Source organism: Salminus brasiliensis, chromosome 8 (assembly GCF_030463535.1).
Source record: "Salminus brasiliensis chromosome 8, fSalBra1.hap2, whole genome shotgun sequence".
In the NCBI taxonomy this organism is placed as follows: Eukaryota; Metazoa; Chordata; class Actinopteri; order Characiformes; family Bryconidae; genus Salminus; species Salminus brasiliensis.
The window spans coordinates 21,961,811-21,978,233 of record NC_132885.1 but is presented as its reverse complement, the minus strand read 5'-3'; the positions used below and the strand labels follow the sequence as shown (position 1 = coordinate 21,978,233).

The 16,423-nt window shown below is 39.4% G+C and overlaps 1 protein-coding gene across 1 annotated transcript in view; it reads right to left on the bottom strand.

Annotated features, from left to right (window-relative positions):
* slc49a4 (solute carrier family 49 member 4) overlaps positions 1-16,423 on the bottom strand; it is a 47,993-nt gene that overhangs the window by 28,165 nt on the left and 3,405 nt on the right. The window contains exons 2-4 of the mRNA XM_072686128.1: positions 13,731-13,824; positions 4,948-5,216; positions 2,762-2,891 (exon numbers count right to left, since the gene is read on the bottom strand). Coding sequence (XP_072542229.1) covers positions 2,762-2,891; positions 4,948-5,216; positions 13,731-13,824 — 493 coding nt within the window. The remainder of the gene's footprint in view (positions 1-2,761; positions 2,892-4,947; positions 5,217-13,730; positions 13,825-16,423) is intronic.

The window sequence follows — 16,423 nt, the reverse complement described above, 5'->3', positions numbered from 1 at the left end:
AACAACAGTATAATTGTGCTCCCAGAGCGCTCGGCACAAACCACAGCCTTGCGCTAACTACGCCACCTTCCTCAGGAGCCAGACGTGCCATATAGAAAAAATGTATTCATTATTATGTTTTCTTTTCCATCAGATAATACACAGTTTAAACAAAGTTACAGTCATTCAAATGCTAAGGGGAAACCTACAGTGGCGTACTCCGGCATTAAGGAAACCTAGTATATACACAGATGGAACCGACCATTATAAGATCAGTTTTAAAAGTTTTGCCTAAAAGCCACATACAGGAACACAGACTGCATTTGCATTACAAAGCTCTCAATATTCACTTACACCTGAAAAGGTGACAGTAAGTCTAATATAATTCCATATAAAAATCATTTTGTTTGAAATATGCATGAGAATGTGCTAGACGCATTAGACTCTTATTTTTCCTTAAAGCTTCATCAGAAGCTTTCTATTCGCTCTCCACGCGGTCTCTGACGCACACTGTACCAATCAGTATCCAGCAGAGATTCGGCAAGCACCTACCCTTTCCATTTTGAGTTCTAATGAGCTGTTTTTAATGGGCTCACATTTCAGGTTTTGCTGGCACTGTTCTGTTTTTGCAGTCATTCCTCACAATTTGCTGGCACATTTCTGTTTATCCTACCGTATTTCTGATTATGCTGGCATATTTCTGTTATTAATGGCTTGTTTCTGTTTTTCTATTCTTTTCTAGACTTCTAGTTCTGTGACATTCTCAGTGTGATGTTTCCAAATATTCTGGTTGTACATTAAATCCGTTCTTCCCACTACCAGTGAAATGTTCCACAGTGCCACTGGCTGCAACACAAGCCCAAAGCCACATCAATCCACCCCTGTGCTTAACAGTTGGAGAGGTGTTCTTTTCATGACATTCTGCACCTTTTTCTCCAACCATATCTTTGCTTATTGTGATCAACAGGTTCTGTCTTAACATAGTTCCTTTGAAAAAAATTCTGAACATTGTGGTGAGAATGTACGACACAAAGTGCACCACCACTCCAGAGTCTACTAAATCTTCCTGAAGATAGGACAACATTAACATTAACATTAACAACATAGGACAAATAAGGTTCACATCTCTTGGGGTTTACAAAGTTTTTACCTGCCTACTCTACATTAAAATTGTACAAAACAAAAAGAACACAATAATCTTGCCAAAAATGTTAAAAACACTGTTTCCTCTATTTAGAGATGAGTTCATCTTCTACTCACTTTTTACTCGCTTTTCCAGATAACAGCAATAGAAATTTGGACTGGGGTGCCTAAACCTTTGCTTGCCACTATAAATGTACAATAAAACCAAACATAGTAAAAGGCTCGATTTAGTGTCAAGAGAGAACATTACACTACGGTCTTCTTGTGGTTTGCTCCACATGAATGACTAAATGAGCAGAGAGGTTAATTAGATTCTCAATAGCTTGTAACTGCGGGTACTCAACACAGACGCTCAAATCATACAACAGTAGGAACGGGCATTCCAGTCAATCTGGCATTTGCCAAATGACAAGCAGCATCCTAAAAATAAATAAAGAAAATTGCACCACTCAGCAACATACTGCAACTGTACTATATTAAACACACACCCAGACCGCAAATCCATAGCAGGTTATATGTGGCTTAGAATATTCATTAAGCTTTTTGTGCTGAGTTTTTAGGAGAAAGACAAATGGACCAGGTTTAGCTCAACAAAGGTCTTGGATGAACTATGCCAAATTAAGATTAATCTTGCCCTTTTACAGAATTACAGCAGAGTATTAGTCTTGGTCCGGCTAATCCTGAACTACTGGAGTGCATATAAATACAGTTAGTGAATACATGCTTCTAATTCACTATAGCATGATAACAATGGTCAAACCCCAATCTGTAGCAAGAGCCCTTCGAGCCACCATCCTTTAAGATCCACAGAAGACAAGCATCCAGATGTTTCTCTGTTCTAGCACTGAAGGGATGGATCGAACGAAAGAGTAGCTTGCTGTCTTTAAACGCACACTGAAGACTCACCTCTTCCAAGAGTACTTGGGCAAAGTGTAGTGTGTGTTGAGTATTGTGGTCTCCATACTGACTGACCTTGTGGATCCTTGTCTATACAGACTAGCTATAGGTGTAATCTGAGTGAACAGTAAAGCACTTTTATAAGTTGCTCTGGAGAATAGCATCCGGTAAATGCCTAAAATGTAAATAATTAGATTTAGTTTTATTAACTGAATTATTTGTACTATCTAAATGGATTTGTACTATGCCCTGTGCTGTGCAGGTTCTCTTATCCAGTATGTGGTAGCCTTTAGCCAGCTGCAGTAGTCTTTGCATGCTTCTACTTGACTAAAAAGATCAGAACCTCTTACCAAAACTTACTGCTCTGGAAATTATATTTAACTTTATAGAGTATTAAAAAAAAATCTAATATATATATATATATATATATATATATATATATATATATATATATATATATATATATATATATATACCTCAAATCGAATCCCATTTATTGTCATCACATTAACATGTGTAAAGGTGAGTGAAAAAAAAAAAAAACTCTGTCCAATGACAGACATGTATCTCCATTTTTATCCGTTTTTAGTTTTCTCCGTAGTTTGAACACAGAACCATCTATATGAGGTTTTTCATGAGGCTCGGAGCTGGAGTAATTCATTTACAGAGTCGTTAAGGTTGTTGTCCTTTAGGAATTGGCACTGTGTGGCATTGTTTTAGGTGGGAGCTGATAACGACTTACCTCAGCAGTCTGCAGATGCTGCTCCTGTAGCTAAGACGCTGGCTAGCTGCTGCTACGCTGGGTGGCATGGGTGGCCTGGAGGGGAAGTAGAACAGCACTGCTGCAAAGAGGAGCAGAATCATCCCCATCTCTGTATGTTCACACAGAAAAATAAACACTGTTAACAGGTTGACAACACACGTAATTCAGCAAGCTGAATGTCCAGTTTAATCTCTCAGATACCGTAAAGCTCCACATAAATCAGTCTCTGTTAATAAATAATCTTCAGCAGCCAACACAGCTGAGCAAACGTCCTCAGACATTAAATTCACATTGAGAGAGTTAGATCCCAAGTAACACCATTAACCGTCATCTGGCTCACATTCATTATATGTTAACTATGAGTCCTACAGGTTTAACACACTAACGCACAGTGAAGAATCGCATAACGAGGGTTCTCATTAACCCTGGCCTATGCAAATGTAATGTGATTACACTGTTAAACGCTGTGTTGCAATTTACCTCACATTATATGTTTTACAACCATGACTGAAAATTTGATTGAAACTGTTCACGTGTGCTAGCTCCTGTGAAAGCCTTGATTTATCAAAGCAACCTCAGTTTAATAAAGGTTTGCTGCACTAACTCTAACTCTCTACTCTTGTGGTCACAAGATTCGGAAACACTGTTGTGATGATCTGACTGCATTTAGCCACAAGAACGTTAATGAGGTCAGTTGCCGATATTGGATGATTAGTTCTGAATCACAAACACCACTCCAAATCATCCCAAAGGTATATTATGAAGCTCCATCATTCCAGAGAACGCAGTTCCACTGCTTTACATGGGGCATTATCATTTTGGGCTCACATACAGCTCCTGCAGAGAATCCTATGCTATTAGCAAAGTTTTTCTACGGAGATTACACATTACATGTGCATTTGACTCATTTTGGAATGAAGATACCTCAAAGCAGGTGAATTCAGTAATAAGAAAGGGTCTACAAATGTGGAAAAGTGTAGGACATAAGCTAACCTCACTGGAAGGTTTGTTTCCACTCATATGTTCAGTGTAAGGTCAAGCTGCTAAACAAGAAAGCCAATTTTACAGCACTTTGCACTCTTTTTTTTTTTAAACCAAGTATTATCATTTCGGACAGCCCCAAAGTTTAGACTACACACAGTGTGTGCTATGGGCTCATCTCGCACCATGACTGTGCGCATGTTCATGGTTGGTACATGCCATCATTTGCAGAACCTGTGGTTGTCTATGCAAAGACTGATGAACATGAAAATGGAAAACCACATTTCACAAGTGTGAGTTCTACCAATACATCTTAACCTGTTAACAAGTTAGCATTGTGCCACGATAAGCTTAGCTTAAACAGATTGACGTCTAACTACAGTGAGTGCAAATGTCACACTGGAGCATGAAGACCCACCAGCTTTTCTTTGGGTTGGTTGGGCTCAAGCTATGAATCTTTAAATGTAGCCTTAGAAGGACAAATTGAGACACTCCTCCTAATGCACAGTATTATTTAATTTGGTCTTTTATAACATAAGAGATATGTTCAATTAAAAGACTCTGAATATGATTATAGAACACTGTTGGGACCGCCATTGGGACATTTCCCAGTGTGTCAGTTCCCAAACAGCAGCACTTGGGTAACATTGCCCTTTTCCACAATTATGCTCAGTTTTATGGACTATACATAGGCGTTCTCCAGTGCTTATTTTAGGCAAGACTGAGTATTGCTCTTCTGAATGTTGGATGAATGCTTTGTTCCTCTTGAAGGGACATGCCAAAATAAGTGATTTCATTCCACTGCCTAGTGGTGCATATGGCTGTCCCTCAGACTTCTACAGCAAACAGAATTTTCTCTTGTTTTCTGTCTTACTAAAAAAAAAAAAAAAAATCTTTTAAGTTTAACAAAGTTGGTCCCTCATTCTATTACAGGGCTGGATTTCTTTTCTTCTCTTTAAATACTTTAATTTTCTGATTCAGTAAAGCAGAACAACAGCAGGCTTCTTTAAAAAGAAGTAAAGTCCAGCATTGTTCGGATATTTGATTTCGATATTTGGAGTGACGTCTTGAATCAATTTTTTTTTTCTTCTTGAGATTGCTTTTCAATTTGGTCAACGTTTGCATGGCTTAGACACACTTTGAGCATGTCTTTTATTTATTTATTTGTATAGATAGTACCATACCTGCATAAAGGACGTACTGTATCCTGTTCCGGATGTGCTCTGGATCCCAGTGGGTGACTGTGCTCTGTGTTTGTGTATCATTTGGCGCTGGCACAGCCAGAGGACCAATCAAGAAAGAGCAGGCTGCTCCCAGGTAGCCGACCAATGATGCAACAGCTGTGGCAGTTGCCCTCTGGTCCGGAGCAAACCAGGTTGTAGACAGGAGCGGACCAGCACTCATTAGGGTTGGACCAGCTAAGCCGTTGAGAAGCTGACCCCCATGAATTAACCTGCAAAGCGAAATAACAAACAGTCCCAAGGACATACCAAATATGATTCATTTTAAATGCAAGACCTTTCGACACCTAGTTTCAGTAGGAATGGCATGCATAATTTGGGTAATAATTTGAGGCCATGTATACTTAGAAATGCAACATTTGCTAAAAGCTGAACACAGAAACACTGCCCTATGCTCTCTAAAGTCACATTTGGAAAAACTGAGCTGAATAAAATAACACATAAAAAAAGAGAATGTGTTAGCCTTTAATTTTGGAAACATCTCCTATAACTGACATTGACTGAGAGAAAGTGTTTCCCACTCCTCCATGCAGAATTATCTCAGCTGCGTGATGTTTGAAGTGTTTTTTGCATGCACAGCTTCTTTCAAATCACCCTGCAGAATCTCAATAGGATTCAAATTCAGGGTTTTACTTCGACAATTCAGGGCTCTCCCTTTTTGTTCTTTAAGACATTCCTTGGCGGATTTGCTGGAATGTTTTGGGTCATTGTCATGTTGCATGGTTCACCTCCACTTTAGTGTCAGTGTTTGAACAGATGGTCTCACAATTTCCTCAAGCACATTCTGACACAATAATGCTTTATATTGTAAAGAATATATGATGGAGAGCTAGGCAGACTCTGCTGCAACAAGGCTAGTTTTGACAGCTGAAAGACATACAGGTGAAGTAAAAAATACTGAAAAGGAAATCTCAAACACACCACATGCCATATCATCTGTAAAATGCTGTTTAGGCCTTGTTCTAGTTTTCATAGACATAGACATAGAGCACGATTTTAAAAATAAAGCCAGCTGCAGGCCTACATGTTAACAGAGTCTACCGGGTCAGGCAGGGACCAATAATATTATTTCAGAAAATGATATCACAACAATTATCAAAGCACTTAAGATCAAAAAACACCATTTCAGCAAGCAGGGAAAACAAACCCAATTTGAATCAGTCTATTTATAGCAACAGGTCTGAATAACTTACTGTCTAATGTCAGACATGTGACAGTGCAACAACAAAAGTCAGGCTTTCTCTCTGTCGGTGTTTGGTGGAGGGGAAGGGAGAGGGTATCCACTGGGAGTCTCCTGATGGTTTTGCTCTGTATGAGTAAACTGGGCCCTAACCTATCCCCAGTGTTGAGTCTCAGCACCAATACAGACAGTACTGCTCTTCTGAATCCCTTTCCATCTGCTATAAACAATATGCACAGAGCAATCTGAAACAAAGGGTTTGGTACAGGATGAATCTAAAGCTACAGTGCTATTTGAATTGTTCTTGAGTTTTTCAATTATGCAGGAGAATGTAAACATTAATAAGTCCAGATGAACCAGCAATAACAAAAGGAAACCATGTCCTGACTTTGTAACAGAGCTTGAAGTATTTGTCCTTCATATCAATTCTCAAATATTTGCCGGGCTCAGGACAGGTTCAGATTTCACAGTGCATCTCTCACCTTTAATTGGTTTTGGCCAGCATTTACTACTGCTTTACTTTTTCTGCAGACATCTGCATGTACAGAACAGCCTGCCTTGCTAAGTTCTATGTCGATCTGAGAAACTGGACCAAAGTGAGATGTTTGCAAGAGTAGAATAAAAGACTGGTGGCTGCAAAGTCCTGTTAAACGTCATTGCGGCTTTCCACGGTTCTCACAATCTTGAAATGTCAGTATTAAATGTTTTTCTCCATCCATTTCAATAGCTTATTTTATCTCGTCATGACAAATGGTTAACATGAAGGACAGGACATCCTCTCCACAAGATGATTTGTGACTCATCTGATGCATCAAGGTGGTTCGGATTAGAAAATCTATTGTTTGGGTTGTCAAACATTGTTGTCTTGCTTATTGTTGCCTCCTCCCTTACTGCTGCGAGTGGCCACTTGCATAACATGGATTTAATGCACTTCCAAGTGTTGAGTTGAAGTTTACAAGGCAGCATAATCATACTGAAATGGAACCTTTGGATTTGGTGTCAAAATGCCACAAAATGCAACTATAAAATGTTACAGACACTGTTCAGAGCAGCTGACTTTTATAAACTATGCAAAATTATGGCAAAATTGGAGATACATGGGTTCCAAGTGGCTGAGCAGTCTAATACATTGCCCCTATGGCATAGCATGCTGCTTTGCTATCAATTCTTCAGGTGGGTAGATGGTGCTCTCTCTCTCCTCACCTCACTCTTGAGGCAATGTTAGTTAGCACAGGCAGAGCGCGGCAGTGCTACTGCCCGGAAATGCCACTGCCCGGAAATGCCACATTGGTGGCAGTTTGAAAACAGGGCGGTGGCTGGCTGGCTTTGCATGCATTGGTGAAGACGTGTTAAGTCGTTACTCCCCTAGTGTCGGGAGTATGGGTGGGTTAATTGGTATTACCACTTTGAGACCTGGGTCAGATCTGAATACCACTCTTGGGTCCTGTCGAGCCAGATTTGCCAAAATGTTCTTACATTTGAGCACAATTTCAAGGTCAATAAAAGCTGTGGTATGGGCAAAAAGCCACATCCATTGTGATTTAATTTGATGGTGGGGGTGGGGTGGGGGGGCACTGTCATAGCATACCTGAAATCTCATGATTTGAAACATTATGGTCAGTAGATTTGGTCATAAACCATTCCAACTATACAACAGTGATACCTCAGTGAATGACAAAATAGCCTTAGCATGTCTTACCTTGTAAGACCGATGACTAAAATGCACTGATCTACTCTCCGAAATCCTGTGAAAAAAAGATTTCCCCTCACCCTTTATTCCTCTCTGTTGTGTTCTTTGTCATTTTTTTACGTTCTGATCTGACTTTGCTACTGTGATAGAGTTTCAAATCCCAACTAATATGCTATTCAGTTTTAATCTAGCGACTGTGATGTTGGTGTTCACGCTAAACCCCCCTTGCGGACACTTTCCATAATGAAATAGGCAAGTGGCAAGGCTTTGTTTTGGAAGCTGGATGGAGACAGAGCTTCCACTGAATAAGCAGAATCCCACCACATTTGCATTAACGGCAGAACTCATTGCGACACCGCTCACGTAGCCCATAATTGGATCGCAGCTGATTCCAAATCCCAAACCCAAAGCTGATCATTACGACTTCAAGACTGTTGCCAACTACTGCGTGAAGGAATACGAAAATTATGCTAAAACTGGCATAAAGCCAGACAATGATAACATCAGATTTCACCCACTGGATCGAAGCAGGGGCCAATGAGTTCCATTCACTGCGCTAATTCACTCCCTTTCTAATTACTGGAGGCAAAAAGTTGTTCATGGGTGACCTGAAGCCCCGCTGTGCGATCTGTCTTCAGGATCAGCCGATGCACAACCACCACTCCAGATATGGGAGTGAGGCTGAGGAAAAGCTGAAAGAAGGGAAGTGTGAGCGAGCTTGGCAATTTCGACTGAGAGAGCATGGCAATTTAGACCGAGATTATTAACTTAACAAATATCGATAAGCAGTGGCAGAGGGAGTCTCAATACCCTCTGATTAAACAGCCCTCGGACAGAATGTGTCCATTACTCCGCTCTAATAGCCTGTAAGACTGGCACAGCTGATGCAACCCCGATCTCAAATACCACCCGGTATAGCTGTGCAAGAAAGGACCTGGCAAGGTCTCTATAGGTTTCAGACCTATATTTACTTCACAAAAGCACCTGTATGAGCGTGACAGTTTGTACCATCAAACATCCCTATTGAAACCAAGGCAGTTTTAGCTGTGAAGTCCCAACACGGTGAGCTTCTTACTCATGTTGTTGGCCTGTTCAACAAAGGCTTTGATGACGCGATCAGGTCTAAACCATTGTGGAGAAACAGACGGCCCAACAGGGTAGACTTCTGTTTGGCTGCCAGGAGCACTATTGCTGTGATGGCTGGTAATTTTCCTATGCTCTGATGAAGTCATGGCACTCATTGTGCCATGGCAATACGGTTGGCAGGGCTGCAGATGTTCCTGCTGACACATTAAGACCGAAATAATCAGGAATTCGGCCACAGCACCCAAGCAGTACCCCTTAATCAGAGGCTCTGCTTGCTATTTGCATACATTTGCCCTGACGATTACAATCTGCTTTGATTTGAGAGCAATCATTGGCATTCCCAATCAGAGGCCAGCGCAATAATGATGTTCTCACACCTCTTCTGCAGAAAGCTATGCCTCAAAGGTGTCCTGCACCAGCACGACAGACAGACAGACAGAGCAGTGGATTATTCAAATAGAAGAATCAAAAATACCCCACCAACGAGAGCTCCGTGAAAATTACGGCTCATGAGCTCATCAAATATGATGGGCTTGCTATGCACACACATTTTTTCCTCTCCAAACCATGCTCATCTATCTACCATCGAGGGAGCCTTTTAGTTTCTAAGTTGAGCTAACAGCCATTCTTTTCAGAGTGCTCAGTGATGTTGATACAAAAGACATTGGTTTGACGGTTTTAGTGATGTTCTTGAACTGTCTGACAGTGAATCCTGTGGCAGGGTAACTCATGTCATAGCTGCAATCGGAATCAATCTCCTTAACCAGAGCTCCTGATGTTTCAGTACACATGCTCATTACTTCTAAGAAAGACATAAGGTCACAAGAAGGAAACCTTTCCTTCTCTCTAGGCTGAAGACCACTTAGCCACTCAATTCTCAATGCAAGTGCTGACACCTACTGGTGGACGAAGAGGACTTACCTTTGTCCTTTTTGGCAATTTCTATGTTTTCATTTTAATTTTAATGAGCATAAAAAAAGAGGATTAGTGGCTCCAATAACACAGGGTCATAAGACATGGTATGCATGGTGAACTATTTCAACACCTCTGCCTGGCAATACATAAGCCTACAGGCTGAATCAAAGGCTTAGAAACACACTACATAAATTCAGAGTTTATAGCTACAAATGACACCTACGGTGTCAGAAAAACTGTAAAATTGAGCTGCTGTGTGTGAATTATAAAGTCTCCGAACTAATATTAGACTGTCATTCCATTCCCTCTCCAAATAACATTGATACAGTGCTGCATAATGTACTTCTGATGAATATCTGAGGGGGGGGTGGGTGCTAGCGCTACGGTACGTCTACATGTTTTGCACTGTACCACACTGTATAAAGCACAACCTGTGCTGCGGAAACATTAAGAAAGTAAAACAGAGCAAACTGCACACACTAACTCATTTGGTCAATCGATAAACTGTGTGACACAATGACACACTAAGAATGAAATTCTGTACTGTGCCCAATGGTGAAGCCATAAGTGTTGGCATCTGCTGCCTGCAGAGGCTTAGCCTTAAATCAATCTGTCTAGGAACAGAGGAAGCTTTAGACATTTTGTTCAAGACTTGTGCATTTCTGATAAAGGCCAATTTCCCACATGACTGTACAAAGTCTATAGTCAGATCCTGGTCAGTGGTCTTGATTAAAACACAGTCAACACTTATCAATTATGTTAAAGGTTGACTGCTTGTTTCACACTGACAAAAGCAGGGATGCATGATATTGGTATTGAAAAAAAAAAAGATTAATAAATACACAAATTAAAACTGTTTTAATACTTAAGCTGTATTTGGTAAATGATAAGGTTTTGCAGATCTTTTTAACTGATACTGAATGACTAGTATTAACTGTTTAGAAACAAGCTACTTTTAACACAATCCGTCCTTTTTAACTCAAAAGCAAGAGAACATGAAAATACACCGTATCTGTAATACTAGGATGCAAATTGTTTGCAGTCAATGACTGCTTTAAGTCTGGAATCCAAGGCCATTACCACCTGCTGAGTTTGCTAAGCAGTTGAGATACTTTGTCAGGATTCAGTTGCTGTTTGTAGGTATTTCTATCTTCAGTAAGGGACGTTTTGCAAGAAGCTCCTGGGTTGCTTTAGCAGTATGTTCTGGGTCATTTTCCATCTGTACTGTGATGCACCATCCCTTCAGTTTTTCAGCATTTGACTGAATCTGAGCAGAAAGTAAAGCTCTACACACTCTCTACTCACCCTGCTACGTCTCTTGGTTATCCCTTTACCAATTAACATCACTGACATCAGTGGCAGCCATACATGTCCATGCCATAACAGTGCCTCCACCATGTTTAACATATGAAGCAGAATCATGATCATGAACCGTTCCTCTCTGTCTCTGTCGTAATCAAGTTAATCTTTGTTTTATTTGTTCAAAAATTCTTCATCCAGAACTGGGCAGCCTTTTTTTATCTATGTTTTCCATCAGTCTAATCTGACATTGTGTGTTTAAACCACTGAAACAGCTGTGAAACCACTATATTTAAATAAGTTGTCCGAGTTACTGTAGCCTTTCTGCCAGCTCCAACCATCCTTGCCATCCCACATCGATGTCTCTCGTCAACAAAGCAATATTGTCCGCAAAACCGCAGATGTTTTTTCTTTACTACACTATTCTGAGTAAACTCTCGAGACCGTTGTCCTGACAATACCAGAAGATCAATGGTTCTAGACATACTCAAATCAACTTATCTGCCACCAACGTTCATGTCACACTCAAAAAAAGTGAGATCACATTTTTCCCCTCATTCTGGTTGGTGTGAACATTACCTGTATATGCATGATTTTAATGCACTGCAATCTTGCCATATGATTGGCTATTTAGATAATTGCATGTCTGAGTAGATACAGGTCTGTCTAATAAATTACTCTGTGAGTGTATACCTGTATTATGTATCAGCAGTAGGCAGGTATAGCCTATATACAGAACATAAAAATATTGAATATGAGCATCGACCCACAATACTGTTTCCTAGAATTTATAAAGCTAATTCACTTTAACCATGTCTTTAATCTAACTTGTAATCATAATAAGTCCAAAACAGACAAAAACATTTGTAAACTAATCCAAATAAAGCAACAGCAAATTAGGTTATCTGTCTATAAACCACCATGACTTCATCACCATCATAAAATACCATTGTTCTTCTGAATTCCTGTTTGTTGGTTTGGATGCTAACAGGACTGAAACATGTAAATCGGGTTACAGACAAAGGACACTGACTTCCGTAAAAATATAGAATTTCCAGTGCCTACCAAAGCAAAGTGTTCTGAAATGAAGCCATTCTGAACACTACATCACTTTTTATACAGAACGTCACCCCTGAACAACACACTTGATCAATGATTCATTATTTAGAGCAAGTATTTCTGCTCTCCTCGTGTAAATCACAATATTGTCAAGAAGACAATAACAACGACACAATTATATGCATAGGAAATTCACTGTACATTGATTATCTGCTAGCCTGCAGAAGCATGAGCTCAGAATCAGAAGACACTCAATAAACCGCTAAACATTATTCCATACTTCTCGTTAAGGAAATAAGATTTCTGCCCTCAGTGGAGATCTTAAAAAGAAGCTTTACATCATCAGAAATGAGCTCAGTGTTAAATATAATAAGGAATACATGGAGGATTAACAGTAGCAAGCCTAATGAAATTACTTCCTCAATCCAAAGTCACTCAGATAACCTTGCCTGATCCTTCATCAGACATACAATTATGTCTAAAAGGAAAAAAAGAGAGATTTTCTGAACATATCATATTCATAAGGGAATACTCTCTCCCCACCAGTTCCAGAGCTTGTAAAGCTGCCTGTATTTCTCGGCCATCTCCGCATATATGAGTGGGGGGGGAAATAAATAAGGAACTTCTTCTTCTAAGACCTTTTTTGGCCTTATAGAATGTAACAGAACTACAAAACGACAACATAAAGCCTCATCAAATGTCATTGAAGCATTTTTTGAAGCATTTAAGATCATAGCTGACTCCCTGAGGAGCCCTCACCCCTCAGTCTCTACATTAACAATAGAGAACATAAATGCTGCAGTTTAACTGTGCCACATTTAGATGCATTTTATTAGATGCATTTTATCAGAACTGTTGACCAGTCAACACTGTCAAACAAACATATATATATATACACACACACATACATACACTCGCAATATTTGTGCATACACACACACTCGCAAAAAGTACTTTATAAATATGAATAGCATGAATAGGAGTCATTAACTTGGAAGTTACATAGGTTTTAATGAACCCTTGTTAATTAAGGAATATTCTAGTTCAGAAAACACTTACAGCATTACAAAGCTTTTAGGAACCTTAACTTTTGATGTTAATATAAAGAACACTCTTATGGCAAAACATGATACTGCAGATAAAAAGCCCAGGCAGCAGAAGCCTAAAACCTACCAAAAACAATTCTGAAGCCTGAGAAATCTGGAAAATGTCCTCTGTCGGTCTAATGTGTGCTTTGTCTCCACTTTTACAAGCATATTACACGGCAGCAAATAAAAGTGCATTTCCAAAAATGCAAGGTTTTTAAACATTACAATATTCCACCTTATGACACAAATCTCATCACGGCCAAGAAGCCAAGGGCAAAACAGAATGTGCGCAATTTAAACTGAATTGAAATCCTTCCAGAGCGAGGTCTGAAAATTGCTTGGACCTTTCCGAATTTTTCTTTGGAAATAAATGCAGGGTGAAATGGCGCGTTGTGAATTGGAGTCTTACCAGCGCCTCAGTTGTAGGTCAGGGAGGGGAACGCTCCGCAGGGCAGAGCCCAGCACCATGAGGAATGCTGCGAGCAGCAGAGAGGCCCGCAACCCTGCACCACAAGACAAGAAGGAAAACGGTCAGTGAGCAAGTTCATCCATACTTATCATAAAAGCTGATTTGAAAGTCACTTCAAATATTCAGATTCCATAAGACTGCAAGAGAGCACAACAAGGGAAGAGCACTCTTTTTTAGAGCTCTGTTACATGTAGGTGGTGTACAGAATGTGAAGAACTACAGGTTTTAACCTTATAGTCATCCCATTACTATGTCACTGGGAATATGAGTACATGATATGTTGGCAGGTAAGACATTTTTCACTGATAAATGGAAAAATATATTAGTACTGACACATGCATAGTCCCTAGTCCCCAGGATAGTATAGTGGATAACACCAGTCCAACACACAGAAGGTCAAAAATTCAAGTTCGTGAAGTATTAGTTAGTATTTTATCATATCGTGATACATTTTGTTATTGTGGTGACAATATGCTTTTCTAAGCATATGAAGGATGCTATTAGTGCCTAATAAACACTGATCAGCAGCAGGATTCATTACAAACAGTGTAATTAGACTGATTTAATTAGATGAAGTGCAGCAGATGTTGAATAAAAAGCCCTGTACTCAGTTCGGGAGAGTATCTGAATAGCAGTTTTTAAGAATCTGTGGCTACTAGATTCTACTAATTTAGATTTTTTTAGTCTGTGATTACATCGTCATATATCAACAGCATATACTTCAAAATGAAAAACTAGTACTAATTACCAGTCACCAATAATAACTAATTAACTAGTTCTAAAATGATCTGAAATGCCCAATTGTTTTTAATACTGAAACTTTGTTACTGTCTGTCTGGTTGTCTTACAGCCTGAGGCAGTATCTGAAACTGCCCTGATAGTCCAACAATGTATTTCTGTATTTCAAGTCTGTTTGCAACATGTGTTTGAATTGTGCTATCTTATGTGGAGTTCCTTCAAAAAATAACTTCATTAAAAAAAAGTTAAAAAAAACACTTTAACAAAAATGGTTCCCAAAGTGGCATTCCTCCAGACAACCCTTTCGGGGTATTTTAATTTTAAGTGTGTGCTTTTCCACATAGGCTAATCAATAAGATGTTAAATGCAATCTGGAGATGTCCTGATGTGTCCTTGAGATAGCCTAAGCATTCTGAGTTAAGATAGGCCGCAGCGATGTGCCCGTTTCTGTAGCGAAAGGCCAAGAGAAATGTTTAAAACATGAGCAGCGTTTCCTGTCTAACTCAATTCCTTCTCCACCTGTCCGTTCCCAATGCAACTCACATGACCATCATTTAAGGGAAGCTTGAAACCGACACTTTCCTCTCTGGCAGTTTCAATTCCTTCATAGACAGAGAAAGCCCTGCCATAACGCTGAAATAGTCCGGTCTTCAAAAAAAGAAGAACTTTAACTGTATTGCCGAGGTTGAGGCACAGCAGATACTGTAGGGTAAATCTGTTCGTAGGGAATTAATCATCAAGTTCCTTAATCTTTTAAATATAACTTTTGTAACCATTGATACAAACAATAGAGGTAATGTGACGAAAATAAACAGTAATTCACTCTTTAGACCTTGTTCATTGGCCCATAATTTAGTTCTTCACTTCATAATTACATTACTGACATAAGTCAAAGTTTGCTAGACCCTAAGATAGAGCCCTGTTGGACTCCACAAAACTAAAATTGTTGTTGAACGGTTTACAAATGATTTGCAATAGTTTCTGCATTTGGATTAAAAACTGAATCATGAACATAGGGGTCAAGTACAAGTTATTCATTGTTTAGCATCAAGAAGAAAGCAGCAAATATATTTAACAGAAATAGACGGTTAAATCATATCAGAATGATCAGCATTTAACCTTTTACTTTTTTTATGGCTTTCATGCATTCAATCCTTGAGTTCAGTCCTTGAAAATGCTGTTGAAGCATTTTCTGTTTTTCACCTTCCAAGTGACCCCAAATGCATTTAACGATGTTGAGGTCTGGACTTCGGCACCTTGATTCAATCAAAACTAATGCAAGCTTCTCTTTTCCCACCATCTATCGAAGACGAATGTTTAAAGTGATGTTTCTCTCATTATGGCAACTTCAGTGGTGTACCACGTTACTTTCACAATTCTTACGAATCTCATTTCTCTAAATCTCAAGTTCTGAATGTTCCATTTTCTCCCCCTCCCCCCTATGTTCTGTAAGTCTACACATAAAATGAATACTTTGTACTTTGTACAAACGGGTAGAATAGGCAACAACAAAACCATTTTACATGAGCACTTACCTTAGACGCAGTCGATTAGCTAAAACATCAGGTATCTAAAGCGAGAACAGGAGATGCTAGGCTAATACTGCTAACAAACACTGGAGTTGGGCTGTCACCAATCTCCTCTCTGTAAATAAACCACCAAAATGTCTCAGTCCACTCAAAATGCATCCAGATCTTTGTTTGTTTGTTAAAAAAGAAAATTGATGTGGTTTAGAACGAAGTATGACCCACTTCAGTGCTTGCCATGCACAACTGTAAAAAAACAGCATGTTTACACAGCTTTTCAATCAATGCTTAAAGAAAACAAATGAAGATGTTAGCATATATTTACAGAGAGGAGATTGGTGACAGTTCAAGGCATGTGTTTGTTAGCAA